General features: G+C 34.9%; 1 protein-coding gene across 1 annotated transcript in view; it reads right to left on the minus strand.

Annotated features, from left to right (window-relative positions):
* LOC125074359 (diacylglycerol kinase 1) overlaps positions 1–27796 on the minus strand; it is a 71160-nt gene that overhangs the window by 42401 nt on the left and 963 nt on the right. The window contains exon 2 of the mRNA XM_047685664.1: positions 19757–19824. Coding sequence (XP_047541620.1) covers positions 19757–19824 — 68 coding nt within the window. The remainder of the gene's footprint in view (positions 1–19756; positions 19825–27796) is intronic.

Consider the following 27796-nt stretch of genomic DNA (forward strand, 5'->3'; position numbering starts at 1 on the left):
TGGCAATAATGTTTGATGGCTGATTTACTTTTAAGAGCGGGTCGCCCCGAATGGAGTTGTAAGTGTCATTGCAACGCTAGCCGTTACGTTTTGACAAGCGACTCAAATGCGATGGTTGCTTGCAAACCCATTTGCTCCTAATCGAGATTAATCATTGTAATCCTTTAATATTATTGTGGTGTACGATTATTTAATCAATCAATACAGTGATCAGACGATATTAAATACGTTTTATTTTGCGAATATCTCCATTTCACGCCCACATAGTGTTCCAAATGTCGGATCAAACCCCGAACCCAACGGCATCCTACTCCTCATATACAAGCTTTGTTCAACATACCTACGGTACAAACTTTTTCATAATACACATATCAAGGAAGGCAGATAGACTAATGAATTACTATAGTCACAACAATACACATTAGCCACGAAATATACATTTAGGGTTAGCCAACGCATCACTAATCCACAACAGCGCAACTTAAGACATTTTCTGCCTAGCACAACCACTCTGTGTGTCTGTTTTTCCGAACCGATACGACTTGGGAACCTTCAAGAAAAGACGTACGTACTCACGTACACGTACTCTTTCCTTAAAGGCTGGCAACGCATCTGCAAGACTCCCCCCCCCCCGTGTTGCAGATGTTCATAAGCGGTAGTAGTCAGTCTTCATCAGGTGAGCCTCCTGCTCGTTTGCCACCTATCATATAAAAAAAATAGCTGAATATGTTCCTTGCTCTTTTAATTATACCGGACATAATACTAAAAATAAGATTAATTAATTACTGGTTTAATTTATACAGATGGGTTTGCATAAAGCCCAACCATCAAATTTATTTATTTATATCAGGTCAGGATTAGTAATCATAAAGAGTAAGGATAATTACGATTTCAGTTTGTTAATCCGGCTCGGAGGACCAATATTTGAATGTTACTTTAAGCTAAAAAATCCTTATAGTTATGTGAAGGGATAGAGGTACTTTTACAAATTCAATGCGTCCTCGTACTTAAATAATATATTGAATATACAACATGTCATTTTAATATAATATTTTTCTAAAGTGTTTACAAAGATATAATATACATCACTCTATATAAAGTCGCGATATAGTTGAGTAAAATATATATGATAGTCATGTAACAGTTTTATATTTAGCCAATACTCAGTTTCAGTATTGGATCCGTGACGTCACAGCTACCCTTTGCCATACGTCATTACATCGATAGTTCTACAGACGTTCATTTGAAATTCAACCATATTCCAATAGACTTAATGTATAAAATTAAACGATTCCTGGTAAATAATATATATATTAAAGGATTTTCGACTTTATTGCGATGTGGGACGTACTAAGATTGCATATCAAGTGCCATTAATGGTTCTATTTTATCTGTTAGCCTTTAAACATAGAATTCAAAAGAAGTGACATTTGTACATAAATCTTTTTCATACATTTGTTTTACCCGACTTTTACAATAAAATATGTTGTTTTTAAATGTTAGTTAATAATCTGAGATACTTTAAAGATAAGGAAATCACATCTTTATTTTATTTAGCTATAGGTAAGCTTGGTGGTGGCGGTGGTAGGGCTTTGTGCAAGCCCGTCTGGGTAGGTACCACCCATTCATCAGATATTCTACCGCCAAACAACAGTACTCAGTATTGTTGTGTTCCGGTTTGAAGAGTGAGCGAGCCAGTGTAATCACAGGCACAAGGGACATAACATCTTAGTTCCCAAGGTTGGTGGCGCATAGGTGAGGTAAAGAATGGTTAATATTTCTTACAGCGCCTTTGTCTATGGGCGGTGGTGACCACTTACTATCAGGTGGCCCATATGCTCGTGCGCCAACCAATGCCATAAAAGATTAGCGTTCCCCATTTTGGCGTGATGCTGGTTTGCAGAAGTGCGGACAGTACAATAAGTCAATAAAACAGTAAGTCCAACAGTACGGAATGAAGAGTTCCATACCCTGAAGCACCACATCAGCGACAGAGTCGACAACGTCTGGATCATCCGGTGAGAAACACATGGTTAATATTTTTTACAGTGCCATTGTCCAAAAAAACGAGCAGAATATTCACCTGATGGTAAGTGGTCACCGTCGCAAATGGACGCTTACGACATAAGTCTTTTCTTTTGTAATGCTTTATTTAGATTCTAAAATATCGTATCGTATCGTTTTTGAATTGTTTATTAATTAAAGAGGTAGGCAATTTTTTTTCTGAAGTTTTCATGTGTGATTTTGATGTACCGATAAATAAATGAATAAGTCGCTGGGGAGTCGCTGTTGCGTTGCTATCTTAGCAATCATAGCGCACCGGGAGAACATTAGGGGAAGACCATTCCACAAATTGTGCGTGCGTATAAGGAACTATCTTGACGCACGCAGACGCTTCCTGTTACACACTTCCTTCACGCCCCTTTCAACGAAATCACCCCCACAATAATGAAAAGATATAACGCATCAAAAAAACAAAGGAATTAAATAAAACTTGTCACTGAGTTATTTGTAAATATAATAATAGTTTTCAACTATAACTAGGTAGGTCTTGAGCATGGATGTGGATGGACATAGTGGACCTAAGAAACGATGGATGGATTGTGTGAAAGACGATATGGTTAGAAAGAATGTTACTTGTGAGATGACGTCAGGCAGAGAAGTATGGAAGAAGAAGACATGCTGCGCCGACCCCAAGTTGAGATAAGGACAGGAGGATGATCCAACTATAAAGTAAAAGAAACAGTAAACATCTCATTTAGCAGGTTCCTCGCGCTTTTCAGAAGGTTTGGAGGTTTCCTCACGAAAATGCAAATACATAGATGCCATCACGAGTTTGAACAATCAATCTTGCTTTAGCGGATTCAGTGTTCTAGCTACTGTGCCATGTATATCTGTGCACAACACAGATACCATTTCCAATATCTACTCTAAGGCGTAATACATGGGCAATGTAAACTCAATCTTAAACCAAAGGAATAAGGTTCGAAATCCAACACATTTACAAGACTTAACAATGACGTCATTGAACTGACGTGTAATGGATAGCTTCATGACGTAATACGTAAAGTTTTAATGGGATGGGGTGGTATTTATGATACCACTATAATAAGACCATCGTGTGCAAATATTATAGGATGTTTAATGACACAAGACATTAGCAACGGGTTAGTTCTTAACGGTTCTGGTTTAGAATCCGGTAGTATAGACAATAGATCCGTTCACTCACATCAGTGAGCATTAGTATCAGCGTCAATTTCTTAGTGTGCGTGAGACAACTAAAAGTAAAGATAGACAAAAAATACAATAAATTGTAGATACTATATGTATATCTATGTATATGTTTTGTTTATTCTATAGTTTTATATATAAATATTTATATTTTTGTATAAATTGTTAATTATTAATTACCGTTATGGTTTTCTGTTTGATCTAAAGGGTGACTGGTAGAGAATTCCTTAAGGCATTAAGTCCACCTTTCGTTCCATCTACATTCTGATGGTCGATAAAGTGTTTAAATAAATAAATTTATGAAATATAATATGTTAATAGCGTAAGCCGATTTATGTCCCAGTGATCATGGGACGATAGCTGCACATAAAAAATCGGCTATGATCTCATTTTGAAGAGCTCCAGCCATAGATGTGCAGAAAAATAAAGAAGATTCTTGATTGTAATTTTTTTTATGGCATTGGTTGGCGCACGAGCATATGGGCAACCTGATAGTAAGTGGTCACCACCGCCCATAGACAAAGGCGCTGTAAGAAATATTAACCATTCTTTACCTCACCTATGCGCCAACAACCTTGGGAACTAAGATGTTATGTCCCTTGTGCCTGTGATTACACTGGCTCACTCACCCTTCTAACCGGAACACAACAATACAGTGTACTGTTACTCACCCAGACGGGCTTGCACAAAGCCCTACCACCAAGTACTTTATTGAACTGTTACGAATTAACAAAGAATTAATTTTTGAGAGCAGATAAAAGTTACTGGACTGTTATAGAGAATTATAGTATTTGACATAAAAAAAAAATAATTTAAAAAAGGGTTTCATCGGTTTACAATGAAATGAAATCAAAACAAAATCTGTGATAATTTTTGAAATTCCTAAAAAGTCTTTTGAATAAACGCAAAGTTTGTTGTAGTAGATTGCAACAAAAACTTTGTTGTCAGTAAAAAGAGAAATTTCGTTTCATCATTATTATCACAAATTATTTTGCATATACAAATTTTATCCACACTTATATATGTACTTGACGGGCCACTCTGTTTTGAGAGAGTCAAGAATCGAAAAAAAGTAATAATGTCATTTTTGACAGCAACATTGGATATAGTGCGGTTTGACGTTTCTTGACTCTGTCGCGACTTCAAGCTCTTTTGTGTGATGCGTTTGCATTTGTCGTAAGCAAGACGTGCCTGGTAGAGCGTCGTTGCTTTACTATAATATCGAAAGTGCTGATTGCATTACTGTTATTTTGTAAAACCTTCAAACACGTGGTTTTAATTCTTCTCGCCCGCCTACCCACGATCGCTCGGCAGCCACAGATGGATACAGAAAATAATGATAATGACAGTGTGTCGTTATACTTTTATTATTAATTAATATTAAAAGTTACAAATATGTTCCAAATATTATTAATTAAAATCTGATTAGGATTTTTTGTTTGTTTTTTGTTTGGTTATTTTATTGTTATTTATTATTTCTGTGGTATTTTATTGTTTGTTTTCCGAAAATTAAATAAATAATAATTAATTAATAAACAAAAAAACTTCTAGTCGCATTTATGATATTAGTTACAATTATAACGTACAAAATGCCACTCGACTGCAGAACGCGCACCGAATGCTTGTGACGTAACGTTAACGCAATTACAAGTTCACACGAATCAGGTTCGTGTCACAGAGGCTTTAACTTTGTGACGTCACATGCGCTCAGTGACTAGCGCATATTCAAATCAAATCAATTTTATTCAAGTAAACATCACAATGAAGCGGTTTTAAATCGTCGATATTTAAACACTACCACCGTTTCGGAAAGAAGCCCCCAGCGAGAAGAAACGGCAAGAAACTCGAATAGTTGCTCATTTTACATAAACAGATTAACAATGCCCGAGCCTAAATCTAGGCGTCTTTTTTTAATAAGTATTTTTTTAATGTATAGTACGATTTATTTATTAATTTAGTCTTAACAAACTTTTTAAATTATGTAAATGCTAAATTGATTATATTTCCCGGTATCTTATTATATGTGCGTACTCTTTACTAAGTTTAAGGAATATTAAATTAAATCAAAATACTGTAATATCATAATCAATTACGATTTTACAAGAATTATTTTTTGCTGGTGAAACACTTGGCCCTTGAAGTAGTAGTGTTTTTTGCCCAGAGCTTGCTGCTTGCTTGCCTGGTTTTCTGGATCGGAATTGCGATTCAACAGGGAAATGCTGCTAGCATTCTTGCCACCATCCCACGCGATCAAGATTTATACAGTAACTATTTTTAATTCATATTTGTATATATTTAAGGACTTAATGTTAATTATTCATATGTATACTGGTTCAGAATGTAGATTCTATCTGAAATAAAAGGCTATTGCGATAATGTTCAACTAAATTTACATAACATAGCCTACTTGAATAATATACCTTCTATATAATCTTGAATAATATACCTTATTTATTTAAGTTTTATTTACAAATCGGTAAAAATATCTATGATTTTTTTATTATAGAAACATTTTCTTTGCCCCAGAAAGGATTTATTGACTTTGCGAAGTCGAAAACTTGGCGTTATAATCTTAAACTTACTTATTGACACTGTTTATTATCAAAATTGTCTGTTTTATACTGAATATGATATTTTTATTGTGAATATATTAGTTTAAATAGTACTCCTACTTTATTAAGAACACACCGGGTTAGCTCCAAGATTATAAATAGACCGATCGGATCCTCTTTTGTAAAATTACAGATTTTGGTTTGTTATAATTTACCCCAAAAGTAATGTGAGATAATACTACGAAAAGACATAATACTATGACATAATAGTACGAAAATAGCTAAAATATACAAACAGTACCAGTTAGTTGTAATAGTTTCTAACCGTATATGCTGAATTTGTTAGGGACGATAAATGTGGATTCCACTGGAATTTCAACTAATATAAAACACTGTAGCAACGGTTGAGATCGTTACAAGATAATGCTATAATATAATTTTTCTTTCTCTAATTGGGTACGATACAAACTAAACGTTTGCCTTTAAAGCATTCAGAACTATATTATTTGACTAAGTACATGTTGCAAATCAATTGTGTATCCTCGATAATAAACTCGTCACAAATCTGCGTCAAAATTAATTTTGTTGTTATTTTCTATCAACTTTATTTATCAATGAAGTATCATCATCAATACGCAATGACAAATACCATTTAACATATAAAATATCATTTATATATACTAGAAATAGAAAAGGACCAAAAATGATCCTTGTAGTACACCCGTTATTAACACAGATCGGACTTTATTCCATTAATGTAAACTCGTACTCTACTTACTTCCTTAGTACGTCTTGTATGAAGCAATAAGATCAAGACATTTACATTTAACACCTTAGTATTTAAATGTATATAACAGTGTTTCGTGTTCTACACAATCAAATGCTTAAGATAAATTGCAAAATATACTGAACCACTTTGTCGTTTTCTCATGCATCCTTAATATGTTTTAGAAGTGCTGTTTTCGTTTCTATTGTCAAGCGACCTCTGGTAAAACCATTGCTCACTATAAAAATGGACCAGAAGTTGATTTAAAAATTCATAATCTCGTTAGGTAAATGTTGAACGATTTAATATTCTACAAATTACATATAAATACTTCATAGACAAGAGTTTTGTAAGACTCCTAAGTTTCGTTCCGGTGTTTCATGGTAGAATCTACAATCCCCAACGATTCAAATATATCTGTAACTGCCTATTTGGATAAAGTTATTTTAGATTTGTATTGTAAAATGGCGATACATATTTAAAAAAAAAAAAACAATTTATAATTATTACATTGTAATTTTTTTTTTTTAATTCATATTTGGACCAAATGTAATGGATACTTTTGTTGAAAAAGTTTATGTTGAATTTTTATAAAAGTCCATTATGTTTCCAGACTTCCAGCCCGTTTAAAGAGAAGCCTTCGGCCATAAGAAGTTGCATATATTTAAAAAAAAGAATACGTTTTACATTATTTCATTAAACAAACGACACAATAAAGTGACAAAGAGATGAGAAATTTTTCTTTGTTACAATTTTTTTTTTATTAAAAAAGTTATATATAAAGGATTTACATTTAAATCTAGATTTAGATAAAAAAGTTATTAGAAGAACTGACTTATGTTTGTACTTGTAAATTTAAAAGGAAAATTGTACCCGTTAAACTCCCAAATAAGAAGAAGATTTGGAGATTACTCTATCAATATGGATGGGACTCTATGGATGGGTAGTGGGTAGATGGTAGGATGGGTTCTTTTCTTTTTTTTTCGCTGGAAAAACGCATTACGCGTTTTTCCCACATGACGTAGGGGGTTTGTCCAGGGACGGTGATTAAGGTCCCTCGTGAATTTGTGGCAGGGTTTCCCCAGGCACGTGATTTTGAGTTAAAGTCGACGAGAACCACTGTCGGTTTCGGCTGCCTGAACACTTCAGCTCTGACAGGGCCGAGGAAGATCTCGAAATCCGCCAGGCTGCGTTGGGCGAGAAATACGTACGTTACCATAACATACTGACCGAACTTCACCCAACCAGGAGACGACCGGCATCGCACAGCTTTTCGCTACTATTATGGGGCATGTCACCGCCGGCAAAACCTGGTTCCACAGAGTGATTGTGCGAGGTTGATTGTTGAGAGTATGGGAGTTCTGGATTAATGCCTGACTACTTTGTTCATTGCCCCTCTCTACCTTTAATGCTGAGCCAATAGACAAACGAGGCACTATAGGCTAATAATTAAAGTAATTCCCCTAAAACAAAACAGATTTAACTACCGCACTCGTAGATCTTTAACGATTATATAGTTTTAATCCTCATTCTGAATATTCAAGAGATTGTTTATGGTATAAATTATTGAAAATCCCATTATCGGTGGCCTCGGGGAAACGAAATGGGTATTATTTGTTATAATCAAATGTATTGTTAAGCTTAAACAATTCATTCGGAATCCCATCTTAATCCGTTCACCATAATTCGAATGATGAAATAAATGGTTGATGTAACTGGTTTTATTGCTTGAAAAATGATTTATTTTAGTTAATAAAAGTGGTGTGTTCTACTGTCTATTTGGAACGAAGGTCCTAATCGTACGTTTTTATTTCGGTCCTATGTGAGACTCCGATCGTCAAGATATTATTATTACAGAGGAGGCGAGTCAATGGGCCACTTGATGGTAAATCATGCACTATATACCGTGGGGTCTGAGTTGTTTTGGCGCTTGTGCCTTTGAACACAATAATACAAAGTATGGCTGATTGAGGAAGTTTATATAACCAGCACATGGTACCCAGATGGGCTGGCACAAAACCCTACCAACAAATAAACTGATAATGCCTGATGTGATTGATCTGGCTGTTATATTTTTCTGTCGGTACATAATTTATTTTTTATTGTATTTAGCTTTGTATCTCCATACCCATGTTGTCTGTGCCTTTGGTGTATCTAATCTATAATTAGATTTTTTTTTTTATTTTTAATAATAAAAACACGCAGGCTACTTTACGATCAAACTCAGTTCATTTACTTCATTAATTAATTTATTACATTAATTAAAATATGTAATTTGTATCCTCTTATCTCTAATTACTGGTTATATTTCATTTATATTTTTAATACGTATTGTGCAAGATGATAGTGCACGGTGAGACTACCTGTAAGTAGTAGAACTTTTGAAATGTAGTTTTTTTTTTTTATTTTGATGTATTATTGTATATACTGTTGGTTGTCCTAATGAAAATAAAATAAATAAATAAATTAAGTCTATTATTCAAAGCGTCATTACAATCCTGGTATCCAATGACGCCATTCGTTCTATCTTTTCTTCGAAGTAAATTGAAACCAGCTTATATTTATAACTTCGTATATTCGATCACCTTTCTTATATTTTTCATCTGGCAACACGGAAAGAAATGCTAAGGATCTAATCGCTGAGGAACAATTCAGTAAACCGAGACTCCCATCTCGATAGCGAAAAGCCAAATAACACCGCAAGGGATTCCAAGCAAATGAAACTCGACCCGAGGTTTGTTTGATCGCGAATCCGATCTCTGGAGTCAACATTTACGAACGATACTCCGTGATATTTTGCAGGAGTTAACTGTTGTTCTTTTCTTTATTGGAAGAGTTTATAAATGTTCAAATGTTTTGTTAAAGACTGTATAGTTTTTCCATGTCGCTTTATTACTATTAGAATATGTACTTATGTTATAAATCACTTGGTGGTAGGGCTCTGGGCAAGCCCGTCTGGGTAGGTACCAGCCACACGTCAGATATTCTACCACCAAACAGCCGTACTCAGTATTGTTGCGTTCCGGTTTAAAGAGTGAGTGAGCTAATGTAACTACAGACAAAGGACAACGTACTTCGTACTCCAACGTCGTATTACTCCAGGTTGGCACATTGGTGAGGTAAGGAATGGTTAAAGCATTGTCTATGGGCAGTTGTGACCACTTGTTTGGTGGCCCATATGCTTTTCCCCCGATCTATATCATTAAAAAAAATCCTAAAGTAGCTCTGTCTGTCTGTTCTTCTGATTTGACACATATATTTGCAATATAACCAGCGGGGTTTCTTTTAAGTTATAAAGTTAACTTGTGCTAGGAGTCCCCGCTCTTCCACACATACAAGTCAGTAGGTATGATTATAAACTACTATTTGACACCAGGAAACACTAGAATAGAAATTCAAATGACATTAGAACGTTAAGTTTTTTTACATTAGCAGCCTGTAAATTTCCCACTGCTGGGCTAAGGCCTTCACTCCCTTTGAGAAGAAGGTTTGGAGCATATTCTACCACGCTGCTCCAATGCGGGTTGGCGGAATACACATGTGGCAGAATTTCTTTGAAATTAGACACATGCAGGTTTTTCTCACGATGTTTTCCTTCACCGTCGAACACGAGATGAATTATAAACACAAATTAAGCACATGAAAATACAGTGGTGCCTGCCTGGGTTTGAACCCGAAATCATCGGTTAAGATGCACGCGTTCTAACCACTGGGCCATCTCGGCTCATTAAGTACATGATTATATACATTTAAATGACATCAGTTCGTGTAAGAATCTTGCTTATGTGTGTAGAACGAGTCAATACAAATGTTTCTTTACCTTTTATTTAATTTTAATTCGATTTTCGGTTTGATTTTTCAAGCAGCTTTAATCAATCAATAATATTTAAATAATTATACACTCCTTTTTAAGCGTATTGTGCTTAGATTAACTTAACCGGAACTCACACTGAGTTTTGGTTTAGTTAATGTCTATTTGGAGGAGGGTGGAGTGCAAAATTTGTAGCTCACAGCGTACGGCGAACAGACGTTACAGTATTCAAATTATATCAATACAGTAGATTATCCACCCAGCCATCATCCTTGGATTATAAGAGTTCTTTGTCTGCCTATCTTCAGGATTCGGGGACTTAGGCTGGGTCTTGGGTTTAATTTGTCACTGTAGCATGCTAAAGCAATCCCGTGGCGCCCGCCGAGGGTACCGCTGGTATTTTAGTGGCGAATCCACACAACTCCCCACTTCCACGTGAGGGAAACGCTTAACGCGTTATTCAAGCAATATAAAAAAAATGTAAAAACGAAACGTTAAGATGCAAGATCGATGAATATAAAAAAGACCTTAATAAAAATGTGTCGTGTCATACATAAACTTGGACTTGATTTCGTTATAAATAAAGATACTTGGTAACGTAACACACGCAGTGAACCAATTTAGGGGTATGGGGTCTGGAGTAATGGAGTGTGAAAAATTGTGTGAAAATCAATAAGATACGCGAGCAATTTATCGTTACAAAATAAAAACAACGATAATATTCGTGTGGCCTGATTACAGGGTAATGAACGCGTGATGACACAGTGAGGAGATCACACGGATCGTCAGAGATAATGGGTTCAAATTTGAATATCATCGTCTTCTGTTAAAAAGATATACTTCACAAGTCTCGTATAATAAGAGGTATGTCTTTATTCAAATAGGCTCATAAAAGCACTTTGGAATCATCATGGTACATGGTATTGAATTAAATGTTAAAGTTACCATCGGTTTGGAAAGTAGATTCTACCAAGGCTCAGCATGAAAGTAGTAAAAAGTAGTAGTCTTCACGTTAGTTCTGCAAGTAGCAGCACTAGAATGGTCATACAGGACTTAAAAAGACATTCATAGCCGACATACGAGCTTAGTAAGAACTTTGTGCCAAAAAGATTTTTCTAAATTATACATGACGGAGTCCTGAGTAAAAACCATGAAAAAATTCAATTGAATTATGAACTTCAGCCTTTTTTTAAGTCCGTTGATAAAGGCTAACACCCTTAAAACCCGTGAAAGGTTTTGCGTACGAACGGACGTGTTTTTAGGCAGTTTAGTATAGCTGAGTCACGTCAACAATTTATTTGGTTACAAAGTCTAAATTTAATTTAAATGTGAAAATATAATTACTGTATATTTAATTTTTGTATTTATAATTTATCTCGTGCTCGGCGGTGAAGGAAAACATCGTGAGGAAACCTGCATGTGTCTAATTTTAATTAATTTCTGTTAATTATGTATCCAAACTGCATGGAGCAACGTGATTGAATAAGCTCCAAAGATTGTCCTGGAAATGAAAGACACTTTCTTGGTGGTAGGGCTTTGTGCAAGCCCGTCTGGGAAGGTAGCACCCACTCATGAGATATTCTACCGCCAAATAGCAGTACTCACTATTGTTGTGTTCCGGTTTGAAGAGTGAGAGAGCCAGTGTAACTACAGGTACAAGGGACATAAAATCTTAGTTTCCAAGGTTGGTGATGTAAGGAATGGTTAATATTTCTTACAATGCCATTTACTATGGTAATGTGGTAGTCACTTACCATTAGGTGGCCCATTTGCTCGTTCGTCTATCGGTATTGTAAAAAAAAAATGTTAACCATTAATCTACCCATGTGAAACCGGGACGGATAGTTAGTATGTAAATGTGATACAATAAAAATATCTACGTCATCCTTATATACAATAACATTATATATTATTTACAGTAAACATAAATATATAACAATTAGAATAGAATAGGCGTAATAGCTCAAGATCTGTAATGGGTTACGAGACGTAAATCTTAACCGATGATTCTGAGTTCAAACTAGTTAATTCCGGTTCATTCTGGTTAAGTCCAAGTACCGCTGAATTCATGTGATTTATGTTCATAATCGTGATTGGCGGCGAAGAAAAGTATCTTTAGGCACGTGGAATGATAATCTGCCACCAACCTGTATTGGAGCAGAACATAGTTAGTTCTAAATTTTCCCCTCAAAAGTCAGAGGAATGCTTTTCCCAGCAGTGGGATATGAAGAGATTATTCATTTACTTTAATCACATTTTTATTAAAACATAAATGACCTTATATGAATTAAGTACTTTTAATCTAATAATATAAATTTATTAACATAAGAATTGATAACATTAAGTGCTTAAATATACTTGAAATAGTATAATATAATTAAAATAGTTACTGTATAAATCTTTACCGCGTGGAATGGTGGCAAGAATGCTAAAAACGAACCAACCCTCCTGTCAGTGGAGTTAATAAGGCGAGGTGTTATACTTTTGATGAAGCTTTTTGCACCACTACTCCAAGGGCCAAGTGTTTCGACAGCAAATGGGACAAAAAAGTAATTTGACAATGATAATAATTAATTGTTTAATTTAATCTTGGAATCAAAGTTCACAACATTCTTTGGTTTTATAGAAAAAATATTGATAATCGCTCGAGTACTTCAAGAATTTCAAAGAATCAATGGCTAATACCGCCTTAGAAGCCATGAATAAGAAACGCGGTATCATATATTTAGCATAATCGTTTCGAGATAGCCTCAGATCTGTAAAGGAATTGTGTTGGGTATAAACATTTCGCCATTGAACTGCGTCTCAATATCGTTTAGAATGACTTCATATTTAATGAATCTTAGTGTTCAATCTTAAGTTTTATTTATATTCGTTAGAAACACTATTTTTGTACATACATCAATATTATTATATATTTAATATACACATATATTGTTATTGTATCCGATTTTATAAAAATAAGTGTCGTCGATTTCAGAACGTCATTTGTGTCGTACAAACCAGTGTAAAAAATAAGATTACTTCTACCAAATTAATGTAACAAAAAAAGTGAAACAAATAATAAAATAATGTTCTGTGTTCTGGTGTATTTATTATATTTCATTATTTAATATTTTTTATAATTATGTTGTCGCATCCACATTTTAGACATTAAATGTCATTTGATAATGACAACGTCAAAACGAACACCGAGCATTGGTAAGGCGGCCATATTGTAAAATGGTCAGTTAGAGCCATTCTTTAGTGGACGTGCAACCTCGTACTCAGTGGACAATGGACATGTTTTATAATCCAACTTAATCGAAGTGATTCGTGGTTATTTAGTTAATTATATTGCTGAAGATTATTATTATGGAATCATACACAAGAGTTATTTTATTGAAATAAGTATTACCTCTTTACCCGAAATTCCACGCCTACATAAAGCCCTACGTTCAGATTGAAGTCAAAAGATTTCATATAATTTAGTATACATAATCAATAACATTGATTATATTTATAGTGAACACTAGAATTAAAGAAAAACTGGTAACAGAAAGTTCATCTCTGCAAAGTCTACAAAGAAATTGGGGACAGTATTTGCGTCTATATTTAAATTATGCTAAAATTTTGTGAGCTATAACAATTAAAAAATATGTAATTAAAATAAAATTGTCCCATAAAATAGTTTTACCTAAAACATATTCATTGAGATCAGCTGTTAGTAAGTAAGGAACTAGAAATCCTGCTGATTCCAGATCATGATGCAGCATCAGGTCATTGTATTATAATTAGATATTTTGAGTGCTTGTTACGCGCTCCACGAGGCCTCGCTAGCTGCCGCTGAGGCACTACATGTCAGCGAGTTGGGGTGGGATGTGGTCCTTCTTTGCTTTTGATCTGCTTCTCACCGAATGATGTTTTTTTTTGTTTTTTTGATATCGGTAGGCGGACGAGCAAATGGGCCACCTGATGACAAATGGTCACCATCGCCCATAGACAATGGTAAGAAATATTAACCATTTCTGACATCACCAATGCGCCGCCAACCTTGGGAACTAAGATGTTATGTCCCTTGTGCCTGTAGTTACACTGGCTTACTCACCCTTCAAACCGGAACACAACAATACTGAGTACTGTTGTTTGGCGGTAGAATATCTTATGAGTGGGTAGTACCTACCCAGACGGGCTTGCACAAAGCCCTACCACCAAGTATTAATCCAGACTGTTGCTGTCGCTGATATGGTGCTTCAGGGTATGGAACACTTCATTCCGTATTCTGCAAAGCCCATCGATAGCATCTTAAGTAAACACCGTAATAGGAAAAGCTACCGAGGACTGTGGACTAAAGACCGGCGTCCCTTGATGTAGATTTCAGGTTTCACCAAAACTTGTTACACAAAATCTTAGTTTATATAATGTGTTTTGCTTAATGGTAATTTATTTTGAAAGGATAAATATTTGATTAACCTTTACGTAATTTAATATGTGGAAAATTAAATGCTGAGTTTATAACCGGTGATTAACTTCAAATTTAATCTAATGTTGTATCGTAACGATTCACAAGTGCTTGTAAGAGCATACTTGACTGTAGTTTGTGTAGATGTTTGATACTATATCTCGTTTACGGATCAGCATTTTATAACAATGTATGAAAAATAAATTGGCAAACTTTGACGGCACCCTTGGGAGTGATTTAACATAAGAGTTTTTGAAGTAATACTTCTTTAGGCGCGTTATAAAAAAAATATGAGTGTGAATTTTTATGACGCGCGCGCGTGAAATGGAATCTACATGATGAAGTTACTCAGACCGCCAAAGTGTCGAGTTGCTTGACAACAAATTCAACCCTTATCTTATTTTATAAAAAAATAAATTTTTTATGAATTTTATTTGTGAGCGAGTGTTATTGGTACGGGGATGGACCAACTGATGTTGAGTGGTCACCGTCCATAGACGTTAGACCAATTCGCCAACAACCTTAGTAGCTAAGCTAAGCCTTGTGCCTGTAGTTACACTGGCTCACTCACCATTTAAACCGAAACACAATAATACTAAGTATTGTTGCTTGTCGGTAGAATATCATAGTAGGTGTTACCTACCCAGACTGGCTTGCACAAAGCCGTCAAACTAAGCAAAGCACACGTGCGTCTTATACGAATATTGTGAATTTTCCTTTTATTTTGTAAAAAAAATATGCTTTATTTATGTGTATACAATACATCATTTAAAAAAACATCGTAAGGAATCCTGTTTGTGTCAGACGAAATCCGGCAACATATGTACCCACGAACCAACATTTAAGCCGGGCGTTGTGTAATAAACCTTTTTAAGGTAAATTGGTCAAGCGTAAACTGTTACTGTACTATACTTACAACTATACTTAACATCTTTGTAAATAAAAAAAAAAAAAAATTATAATAAAACAAAGCTTAGATCTTTAAAATTACACAACGAATTTTAATGCGGTTTTTTTAATAGACAGATTGATTCAAGAGGAAGGTTTATATTTATACATACACAATATAGTAGAGAAACACTGATAATTTCAGAAGTTACTAAAGTAATGTCGTAAATAAACACTTCTTTTGTGACTTCATTGCAAACGCATTGATAACCATAAATAACCATTTTTTATCCTTTACTTTTTACGATAAATAATTACAGATTTAAAACGCAGGGATTTGTATTGTCTAATGACTGAAAAACTGTGATCAGCATGGCACCCGTGCGAAGCCGGGGCGGGTCGCTAGTAAACAAATAATACAGTAAATAAATATCGCAACCCTGAACATTGCGGAGTTCTATGAGAAACTTTTCTCATTTTAGTTATGAAATCAAATCGGAATTAGTTTCGGTTCGAGTTTTCTCTGTTATATCAAAAACTAATTTAAAATGTACTCTATTCAAGTAGGAAGTAAGCGTGTTATAAACGATAAGGACTTGAGTCATCATGATAGAGATAATGTAAGTTCACCATAATACTTTTCGAATAGGCATTGTATCCTTAGCGCTTCTGTAAAAATTAAAATTCTGTAAAATTTAAGGTTGATTATTTTGTGGTTAAGAGGGTAAAGCGTGACAAATAAACATACATTCACATTAATTATATAAGGATGGTTCTATTTGCTTCATGCGTTGGATTAAGTGGGCTTGAGTCGATATCATCCTTTGAGATGTGTTGACAAAAAAAAACACGAATATATATAAAGTTCTATTATCCACAGCCAATCAAATTTCAGTTTCATTGGCCAATCATAACCATCAGCCAATTGCATAGGACATATTCCACTAAAGAAATGTATGTGTGAAGTGTTCTTTCTGTTCCCTCTTATAATCCAACAAAATCACAACACACTTTATTCAAGTAGGCTTTTACAAGCGCATAAGAAAAGCTACCACCGGTTCGAAATGAAGATTCTATCGAGAAAATCAAACCTGTTTTTTTGACTCCACTTTAGATGACCAAACTTATAATCGCATACGCTGTAAAATGACACGATTATTACACAAAAATAACCTCATACAGATCCTAAATAACTAGATAAAATCACGAGCCGAACATATGTTTGGCAGGAAAGTCACACGTCTGGCAAACGTTGCAGTAAACTTTTTCCGGTAAAATAATTGCTTAAGGTATTGGACTACAATAATAGAGAAACCTCTATCAGCTTCCAACTCCTGAGCTGCAATTGCACATATCTTGTAAAAGAAAAAATTTACTGGCTCAACCCAGGATTTCAAAACAAGAACTCGGAATCTGTAGTTTCAAAGGTAGCTCCTATATCAATTAGAGAATTATATACGGGTACATACACAAATTCACAGACTAAAATAACTTCCCTTCCATAGTTTGCGAACTTGTCAAAATTTGGAGTTCCATAATTTAAACCATTTACAATAAGTTCTAAATTGAAGGTTAATAGAAGTTCTACAAACTACGGCTGTGTTGGAACAATGAATCTGGTTTCCATTTAATGATATAATGGTGCCATTGAAAATCAGTCGGTTTCCATACTCAACTTGGAATATTAATAATAATCTTTGACATGTTTTGTATGCCTTTGTTTTATGGTTCGTATAATAAAATGTTCAAAATGTTTCTTTTTCGTCTTGTTTTGAGATTTGGCTATACTAATAAATCAAATCGAAACGACATATTTAAGTCCGACAACCACTGGAGCAGTCATAGAGCTTCATCACTAATTACAGGATATCCTGAAGATAAGATTTCCACCACTGCAGACAACGATAAACTGCAAAAACTAATTAACCGCTCGGAAAACCCAGTCGTTACTCGGATTTAAACCCTTCGATTAAGATGGCGCTCGATTTACTGAGCTTAATTGTAAAGATAATCGTGCATATTGCGTTGTACACGATCCCTAAACTAATGTAATGGACCTAAACGATTGTCCATTCAATTTACCCCCCAAATGGAAAAGTACAAAGTCAAAGTCAAAAATCTTTATTCAATACAGAAGTGTTTACACTTGCTTATTGATAGTCAAAAATCTACCACCGGTTCGGAATTAAGCACCTCTGACCTGAGAAGAACCGGCGAAAGAAACTCAGCGGGATATATATATTTTTTTTTTTACCATTTTGCATGTACAATGATAATTATATTTTAGTTATTTGAAACAGTCTGGAGGCAATCATTTAATTCCAAAGGTGTGCTGTCAACTAAAAAGTCATTAGTGTTGTAATATCCTTTAGCACACAAACGCTCTTTAACGATTCTTTTGAATTTTACTACCAATCATTTATTCTTTTAGGTTTATTTTTAGGTGTATTTAGGAGATTACTTTAACTATATAACTGGCTGGAACGAATAAAATAAAATAAAAAAAAAACAAAAGCGCGCGAAACCGAATCAAAAAAAGCAAAAATATTGACAGCTTGAGTAAGTCACTATTGGCAGGACTTGTAATTTGTTAAAGACGTTATTTGTGAATATTTATGAATTTAATTAAATATGTATGAATTGGTGCTTTATTTATGTTAAAATAAATTCGAAGGATCCTATTTTTTTTGTTAGTAAATTGTTAAAAGTGATTTATATTCTTGTCTTTTTTTTATTCTATTTCACTTCTGTACGCTAAATATATAAAGATATATATATAGACTATCGAAGCCTCTACGATACGCGATTGCCTTCGCTTATATACGCTGATGTTTGAACCAATATAAATCCCTTCTTACGACGTTAAATTTCCATTAACCATGAAGTTTAATATATTCCGTCTCTAGTATATCTAATTCAGGCTCAGTCGCCATTCAAACTGAAGCACGTGAACTGTTTACTGATAGAATAATTAATGCTGTAGTTGGTACCACTAACCTTATCCGTATTGGAGCAGGAGTTAAAAAGCTCTAAAACAGTCTCCGCAAAAAAGACCCCCCCCCCCCCGCTTTGTCTTAAGGAGTAAATTTACAGGATGTTATTTTATTTTCCCTTTTTTATGGCATCTCTGCCATTAGCAGCCTGTAAATTTTCCCACTGCTGGGCTAAAGGCCTCCTCTCCCTTTGAGGAGAAGGTTTGGAGCATATTCCACCACGCTGCTCCAATGCGGGTTGGCGGAATACACATGTGGCAGAATTTCGTTGAAATTAGACACATGCAGGTTTCCTCACGATGTTTTCCTTCACCGCCGAGCACGAGATGAATTATAAACACAAATTAAGCACATGAAATATCAGTGGTGCCTGCCTGGGTTTGAACCCGAAATCATCGGTTAAGATGCACGCGTTCTAACCACTGGGCCATCTCGGCTCATCTCTGCTATAATAAACAAAATTCACCGTAGAGCAATTCTATTAGAACAAACTCTATACTTGTCGGAAAACACATTCGTGACAGTGACACGCGATATTAACTGTTTTAATTATAACATTTAACGTGCATACGTATCAAATTAGCGTATCACCATATACCACTTTACCACCTTCAACATATCAAGAATGATAGTTTAGTCGGAACTCACTTACGTCTCCACATACTTGTTTCCTTCTTGGAGTGTGCTTCGCGAAATATCTTCTAAATATCTTGGTGGTAGGGCTTTGTGCGAGCCCGTCCGGATAGGTACCACCCACTCATCAGATATTCTACCGCCAAATAACAGTACTCTGTATTGTTGTGTTCCGGTTGGAAGGGTGAGTGAGCCAGTGTAATCACAGGCACAAGGGACATTACATCTTAGGTTCCAAGGTTGTTAGCGCATAGGTGGTGTAAGGAATGGTTAATATTTCTTACGGCGCCTTTGTCTATGGGCGGTGGTGACCACTTACCATCAGGTGGCCCATATGCTCGTCCGCCAACCAAAGCCATAAAAAAAAAAAACTTGCCTTATACTAAGTTCTCTATGACATATTTATTTCTATACATTATTTTCTATAATATTAGAACTCACCCCGTCCGGATTCTGCTTTTTGACTTCGGATAATTCTTTGAGCACATCCTGAAGCTTTCTGTTCGAATCTGAAAAAAAGAAGTTGAACTTTCTAAATGACAAAGATAAAGTATAATTGAGAACAGGAAAATATCAAATCAATTATATTTATACCTGTAGATTTATTGAGAGTATAAACCTGGTGAACACGGGTACATTCTCAAATCTCTCACGCTCGTAATACAAAGGGACGACAAATCTGGACCCTTCCGGAAATAATTCCATGCCTTATATCTAGCCAACGAGGCAGACCATAATATGTGTAATATAGTATTCTAGATCTCGACCAATAATCTCTTCAACATCAAACAAAGCCGGTATGGCGTCAATCTTAACCAATTATTCTGAATTTAAACTCGGGGTAGCACCAATAAATTTATATACTTAATTTGTACCCAACAGTGGGACATTAACAAATCAAATCAATCAATTTTATTCAAGTAAACTTCACAATGAAGCGTTTTTGAATCGTCGATATTAAAATACTACTACCGTTTCGGAAAGCAGGCTCCAGTGAGAAGAAACGGCAAGAAACTCGCATAGTTGCTCTTTTCAATTAAACAGATTTACAATGCTGTTTTTTACAATAATCAGTGTCTTGTGATGGTACCGGAGCCTAAATCCAAGCGTTCCTTTAATACCAAACTCATCCTGTGATTTAAAACAGAAGATTCTCAAGGACTTCAAGAAATGTCAACGGCATTTAATCCGTATTCGCCTAAAATGTATATGACACCGATGCAATTCGGTGACCCGTTGTGTTAGTGGACCGCAATGGACTTACAACAAGCCTAGATTAATTTTAATATTCTTCTACCGATTTTTTTTGTTAACGTTATGGATAATTTTACTTTTAAAAATTATTTTTTGTCTCATTTGTTCTTTGATTTGCTTTACCAAGGGGAGAAGCTGGAAACCAGTGTTGTGGTTCAACTCAGCGATAATAAGTTGGCTCCTTTTGCCAAAGAACATTATACGAAAAACTTAAATTGTGGTTCTGGACGCCAATCCTACTGACAAATTGACAATTTATCGCAATCGAATCGTTGGCGTTCATCCTATTCTACTGACATAACGATCCAGTTGCAGTTCCATCGAAATTCGGATCTGGATGTAATCGGAATCGTATCATGACTGATATAAATTAGTAGGATTGGCCATCAGTTACGATAAATCAGTTGGATCGTAATAGAATCTGATAATCGTGAACCCAGGCAAGCAGCACTTAATTTTCATGTGCTTAATTTGTGTTTATAATTCATCTCATGCTCGGCGGTGAATTAAAACACGGGGAGGAAACCTACATGTGTCTAATTTCAAAGAAATTCTGCCACATGTGTATGCTGCTCTAATGCGGGTTGGTGGAACCCGCACTGGAGCAGCGTGGTAGAATATGCTCCAAACCTTCTCCTCAAAGGGAGAGGAGGCCTTAGCCCAGCAGTAAGAAATTTACAGGCTGCTAATGTTGTATTAGAATCAGGAAGGTATCATTACCATTATAAGTAAGTAGCCCCCTGTGTGTGCGCCCAGTGTGTGACAGTAAATAAAAATCATACTAGAAGTACGACTTTAAGTCTGGTACATAATTGTGAACCTTTTAACTTAGGCAAATGTGTTTCATTTTCTAACAATTTAAATGATTTAATTGATTTTAATTTTTTAATCACAGCATAACCATAATGGTGAGTTGTATTTTAAAGGAGGGCGCATAGACATTGGCCCAGTATGAAATTTTAACCTTTTCTGACATAACCAATACCCAACCAACCTTGGGAACTGAGATGTTATATCCCTTGTATTTAAATGGTCTCATTTACCCTTCAACCCGGAACAGAATATTTTACTAAGTATTACGACTTTGCTTTAGAATATATGAGCCGAGATGGGCGAGTGGTTAGAACGCGTGCATCTTAAGCGACGATTTTTTTTTATTTATTTAAGTTACAGCATCCATCGGCTCACAGAGGCCCGTGCATTTTTTACGTTTTACTTTAATACATTTTGGCGTTTTAAAGTTTTATTTTATTACTGGACATAGCAGATCTTCGCTGGACTTGGAGAGCGAGTCTTCTTGGAAGACGTGCCCACACTGACTTTAAATACATTTCTTTCTTAACCGATGATTGCAGATTGCGGGTTCAAACCCAGACCTCCACCTCAGAATTTATATGTGCTTAATTTGTTTTTATATTCATGTCGCGCTCGGCGTTGAAGGAAAACATCGCGGGGAAACCTGCATGTGTCTAATTTCAACGAAATTCTCCCAAACCGCATTGGTGCAGCGTGGTAGAACATGCTCCAAAAACCTTCTCCTCAAAGGGAGAGGACGCCTTAGCCCAGCAGTGAGAAATTTGCAGGCTGTTACTGTGGTAGAATATATTATGAGTGGGTGGTACCAGGCGGCCTACCACCAATAAAATACCACAATGTTTCAATCACATTGACCTAGTAATATATATATACATATAAATCAATCAACATATTATCATATGAAAGGCACAAAAAGCAATTTTAGGTTACACGTCATTCAAAACAATACTCCCCTTGAGAGCGACTTTAATTTATTACAGGTCAAACGTTTCACAATTAATGCTGACTATAGAGTACATAAAAAAACACAGAAATGGCACTATTTAAAATAAACAAAATTCTTAAGTAAACATTTCTTGAGCAAATAGGTATAAAACAAAGTCGATTAACGCTGTCTGTCCCTGTGTATGCTTAGATCTTTTAAATTACAAAACGGATTTTGATGCGGTTTTTTAATAATACATAGATTGCTTCAAGAGGAAAATTGATATGTATAATAAATGCACAATATCGTAGAGAAACACTGATAATTTTAGAGGTTTCTCAAGTGATGTCGTAAATAAACACACTTTTTGCAACACAAACACTGGCTAAACCCTACGAGATAGATAGAAATAATGTACTACAGAATTGTACACCTTAAAAATGACTTTAAAAGGGTCCGCAATGATATTTGTCTATCTCTTAAGGATACCTACAATAAGCATTTTTAAATATTTACTTTTTACGAGAAATAAGGGCTTATTTTCGATTTTAAGCTATACAGCATTAATCCTTATCAAATTAAATAGCTTAAATAGATTTTATACATCTAATATGGATCAATATGACCCTTTGCATCATGTAATTTAAATGAATATTTTCGAAGATATTACAGATTCTAAACGCAGGGACATAGCGGTTTGTATTGTCTAAAGATAGAAAAACTGTGAACGTTGTAAGACCAAAGTTGAAAAATATTAAGACGCAGAATATATGTATATACTATAAGGAGTTTGTTTGTTTGTCTGGTTGGCCGGTAATCTCAGAAAATACGTTTCCGATTTAAAAAAAAATATTTTAGTGTTAGATAAGCCATTTATAGAGGATATATATCCCGCTGAGTTCCTTTCGCCGGTTCTTCTCAGGTCCGAGGTGTTAATTTCCGAACCGGTGGTAGATTTTTGACTATCAATAAGCAAGTGTAATTTTAATCCCTTCTATACTGAATAAAGATTTTTGACTTTGACTATCACGTAACGACCGATATGAGCTATCAATGAAAAATCTTGCTAAAACTGGAAAATTATGGAGGAGAGCTTCCACAAAAAACATGAATGACGTAATTTGTAATATACCCAAGCGAAGTAGGGGTGAGCAGCTAGTTACAAAATGTTAATAATAGTTTCGCTTCCGTTGCAATATTAATTATTATTATAGTTAAATCTACATCATCAGTAATTTACAAACGAATTAGATCGCTGCGTTGTTTTTTTTTATTAATCATTAAAATCTATACTTATATAAAAGGCTAAAATTTGTTTGTTTGTATGTAATATACGGAACTGATTAATTCCAATTTAAAAAAAAATACTTCGAAAGCTACAACACTCCTGAGTGCTATGTAAATTATATTAATAATACACCATGTTTTTATTAATAAATTGCACACGTGCAAAGCCCTACAATTTCCTAGAAAATTCCACTCTACATTTCATATAATATACTAAACTTGAATTATTTATTTCCTGATAGAACTTGGATCATTTCTTTCTGAGAACGCATCGAAAAAAATAGTGCCTATCTTTGCCCACTCAGTACACGCACACTAGTAAAGTACTATGACGTTTTGCGAGTGTCAAGCGTCAAGTGTCATGCACACTAGGATAATAAAGTTGGCTCGTTTTAGTTCTTTTGTAATGTGACACTCTATCTCATCATCCTCCTGCCCTTATCCCAATTTTACTTGGGGTCGGCGTAGCATGTACTAAACCCTACATTGCATACTGCACCATATCTGGTACAATCAAAATAATTAAGTCTACTGTTCGCTTAAAGACGCCTAGCGTCATATGTCGACCGACGAAATATATCTTTACACACTTAGCAACGTATTGAAAAAATTAATATCTACAAAATCAATGAATTTTAATTGTTATTATTATTATTTATCATGTCTAGACACTATGTAGAACCACATATACTTTTTTGACACGATTTAAAAAGATCATGCATTATAGGGTTAACACTTAACACGCTACATAATAAGAGCCCCCAATCAAATTTTTATATGGGACCCCGCCAAGGCATGTTACGATTCTGATTTTTGAATAAGAATTTCATTTTATACAACGCTCTCTTAAGTTTTTTTTAAGGACTAACAACACTATCGTTATGAACAATTTCCAATAAATACATTTTGGATCTTAATAATAATTCTTTTTTAATCTCAGTGAGTTTTCAATACGAAAACAGGCAACACTGTCACGACATTAAATGGCGTCATATGCATGCAGAAGTAACTACCGTGACATGTAAGCCTTTAAATTGAAATTACCGGTAAATTATATTTAATGGTAAAAACAATTTACTAAGCACATTGGACGAACCTTCCCATAAATTAAATCTATGACAATAACTCCCAGAGGATATCTAATATATTAGCTAAGTAATTTATTAATCAGTTCCCTTGAGATAGCCGTTTATAATCGACCGGAAACTCGTCCTGACTTCCAACGGGTTTAATCTGTATTTATATATATTAACGGTGGTATAAAGTAATTACAATGAAAGTTAGTACTTGTACTGTTTTATGTAGGAGATTTTTATACCATCCAAATTGTTGTAATTCGCCGCTAGATGGCGCTGCAGCAAATCAACTTCTTTAACGATATTGTCAAGTGACAATTAGAATATATACCTATATATATATATATATATATCGTATCTTATGTATTAATAGTGAGTCCATTCTTGTCGCAGTGGTTGTAGGACGATGGCTGCATATAATATACGGTGAACTACTTAACCGAATGAATGATCTAGCCTTTACTTCGTGGTAGGGCTTTGTGCAAGCCCGTCTGGGTAGGTACCACCCACTCATCAGATATTCTACCGCCAAATAACAGTACTCTGTATTGTTGTGTTCCGGTTAGAAGGGTGAATGAGCCAGTGTAATCACAGGCACAAGGGACATAACATAAGCAAGCAATGGCTTACATAAGTAAGCAATGGTTAATATTTCTTACAGCGTCTTTGTCTATGGGCGATGGTGACCACTTACCGTCATGTGGCCCATATGCTCGTCCGCCAACCAATGCCATAAAAAAAACAAGTAATAATTTGAAGCATTTTGCGTGTTCGTACCTCTAAAATATGTTACGAATACTGAGAGAATATAGTGTGAACTTACTATATATTTTTTTAATTTCCGGAACTGAAGGTTCTAAAGTACGACGGTTCTACTCTCTATTTCCTCAGAGAATCCAATACGAATTGGATATCAATCCGGCTAGTTTTGGTACAGATTAGACGCAGCTAGCTTCGAATTTTTAGCTCGGATCTATTTCTGAGAATATCTAAACAGAAACATAATTTTTTTCACCAGATTCGGGCTTCGAACCAATCATACGAATATTGAAAAATAGCATTCTTGTTACACAAATGGAATGGAGCCAAGATGGCCCAGTGGTTAGAATGCATGCATCTTAACCGGGTTCAAGCAAGCAAGCACGACTGAGTTTTCATTGAGGAAAACATCGTGAGGAAACCTGAATGTGGCTAATTTCAACGAAATTCTGCCACATGTGTATACCACCAACCCGCATTGGAGCAGCGTGGTGGAATATGCTCCATACCTTCTCCTCAAAGGGAGAGGAGGCATTAGCCCAGCAGTGGGAAATTTACAGGCTGTTAATGTAATGTAAAAAAAATGGAATGGATTTTATACTTCTTACTCAAAAGCGAAATCGATGCGAAGACACGAATCAGAAAAATTGTTCCATTTTTAAAAACAAATAAAATAGAGTAAATATATATATATATATATACATATAGACAAATATATAACTTAAAAGGTTACGTACATGCGAATTATTTAGAAGAGCTAGGCATTCTCTGACAAAAAAAAAATTGGATTTTCTGTTCAGAAATTCACAGTAACCGACCATTCACAGTAAAAGGTAAGTTGACTTTACCTTACCGGAAAGAACGTTAATCCTTTGATCCAGCACCTAGACCTCGTATATTATTTGACAATCGGATTATGACAGTTTGTTTTCCTACACATTTGTGCACGATAACATGTCCACGCATTGGTCTTGAGAATGGTCACAGTCAAAATCATTAAATAAAATCAAATCAAAAGACACTTTATTCAAGTAGGCTTTTACGAGCACTTTTCGTCATTTAACAAACTATTTTAAATAATGCTACCACCGGTTGGGAATGTAGATTCTATCGAGAAGAACCGGCAAGAAACTCAACTAGTTATTCTTTTTCAACATTTAAAAATACAGTCCTGGAAGTCAAGAAGCATTAACTCCACGCTTTTTTATCATCAATATAATCTTGTATCGAATAATATGCCTTCTGTACCAATGTATTTTTTACAAATGTCTGGAATTTATGAAACGGCAAAGTTAAAAATGTCTGTATTAGAATATTAGTACACGATGTGTGATACTAAAAGTAAAATTAAAGTGTTCAATTATAAATAAAGATTTAATTATCAAATCGTAGACAATATAGTAAGATATAGTTTAATTGTGTTTTTTATACAATAATATATATTATTATTGTATTTTTTACAAATGACTTGAATCTATGAAACAGCAAAGTTAAAAATGTCTGCGGAATTTTATTATAGAACCGGATATCTTGCCCCAAGATTGATTTATTGACTTTGCGGAGTCGGATACTTGGCGTTATTAGTTTATCCTTACTTCTTGTGCACATACAATGATTATCACTGATTTCATCAAAGTGATCAATGCTACTGTGAATATATATTTTAATTTTAATTCCCAATAGTTACAAAATGTATGGTCACCCCGTTCTCTCGAGATCGAGTCGAAAACACCACCTACCTACATAAAACTTTCAATGTTATTTCGCTTAGAAGATTCGGGGTACACATTCGATTCTCGCCCCAATTTTATTGTTCCGATTCAGTATAAACCTTTTTTATACCGGAATTTACTCGAAACTTTTGTAGTCGAAATAAATTTTGCTGTGTATTATAAATGCGAAAATAACTCTGTCTATTGGTCTGTTGCTTTGTTGAGCATAAGCTTCTATTTTATGCCTAACTTTTATGACAATCAGCCCCAAGAACGCGACCGAAGCCGGGCGAAGGCGTACGACACCTAATACTTATATATACCCGTACATATAATAAAATTGGAGTGTATGTTTGTAATATTAAAATAACCCCTTTTTACTAAATGCATATGTATGTATACGCAGTATATATACCAAATTAACACTTTTTTCAATTGTCTGTCTGTATGTTCCGACTTATCTCTGGAACGGCTGAACCGATTTTGACGGGACTTTCACTGGCAGATAGATGTAATAAGGAGTTACTTAGGCTACAACAACTTTTTCGTTAAATTCAAACGCGCACGAAGTCGCGGGCACAGCTAGCATTGTATATTTTCTGAAATGTCACGTCTGAATAGATTATAAGCGTTTCATCTGCTTTTTATTACA

This window comes from Vanessa atalanta, chromosome 27 (genome assembly GCF_905147765.1).
Source record: "Vanessa atalanta chromosome 27, ilVanAtal1.2, whole genome shotgun sequence".
Lineage (NCBI taxonomy): Eukaryota > Metazoa > Arthropoda > Insecta > Lepidoptera > Nymphalidae > Vanessa > Vanessa atalanta.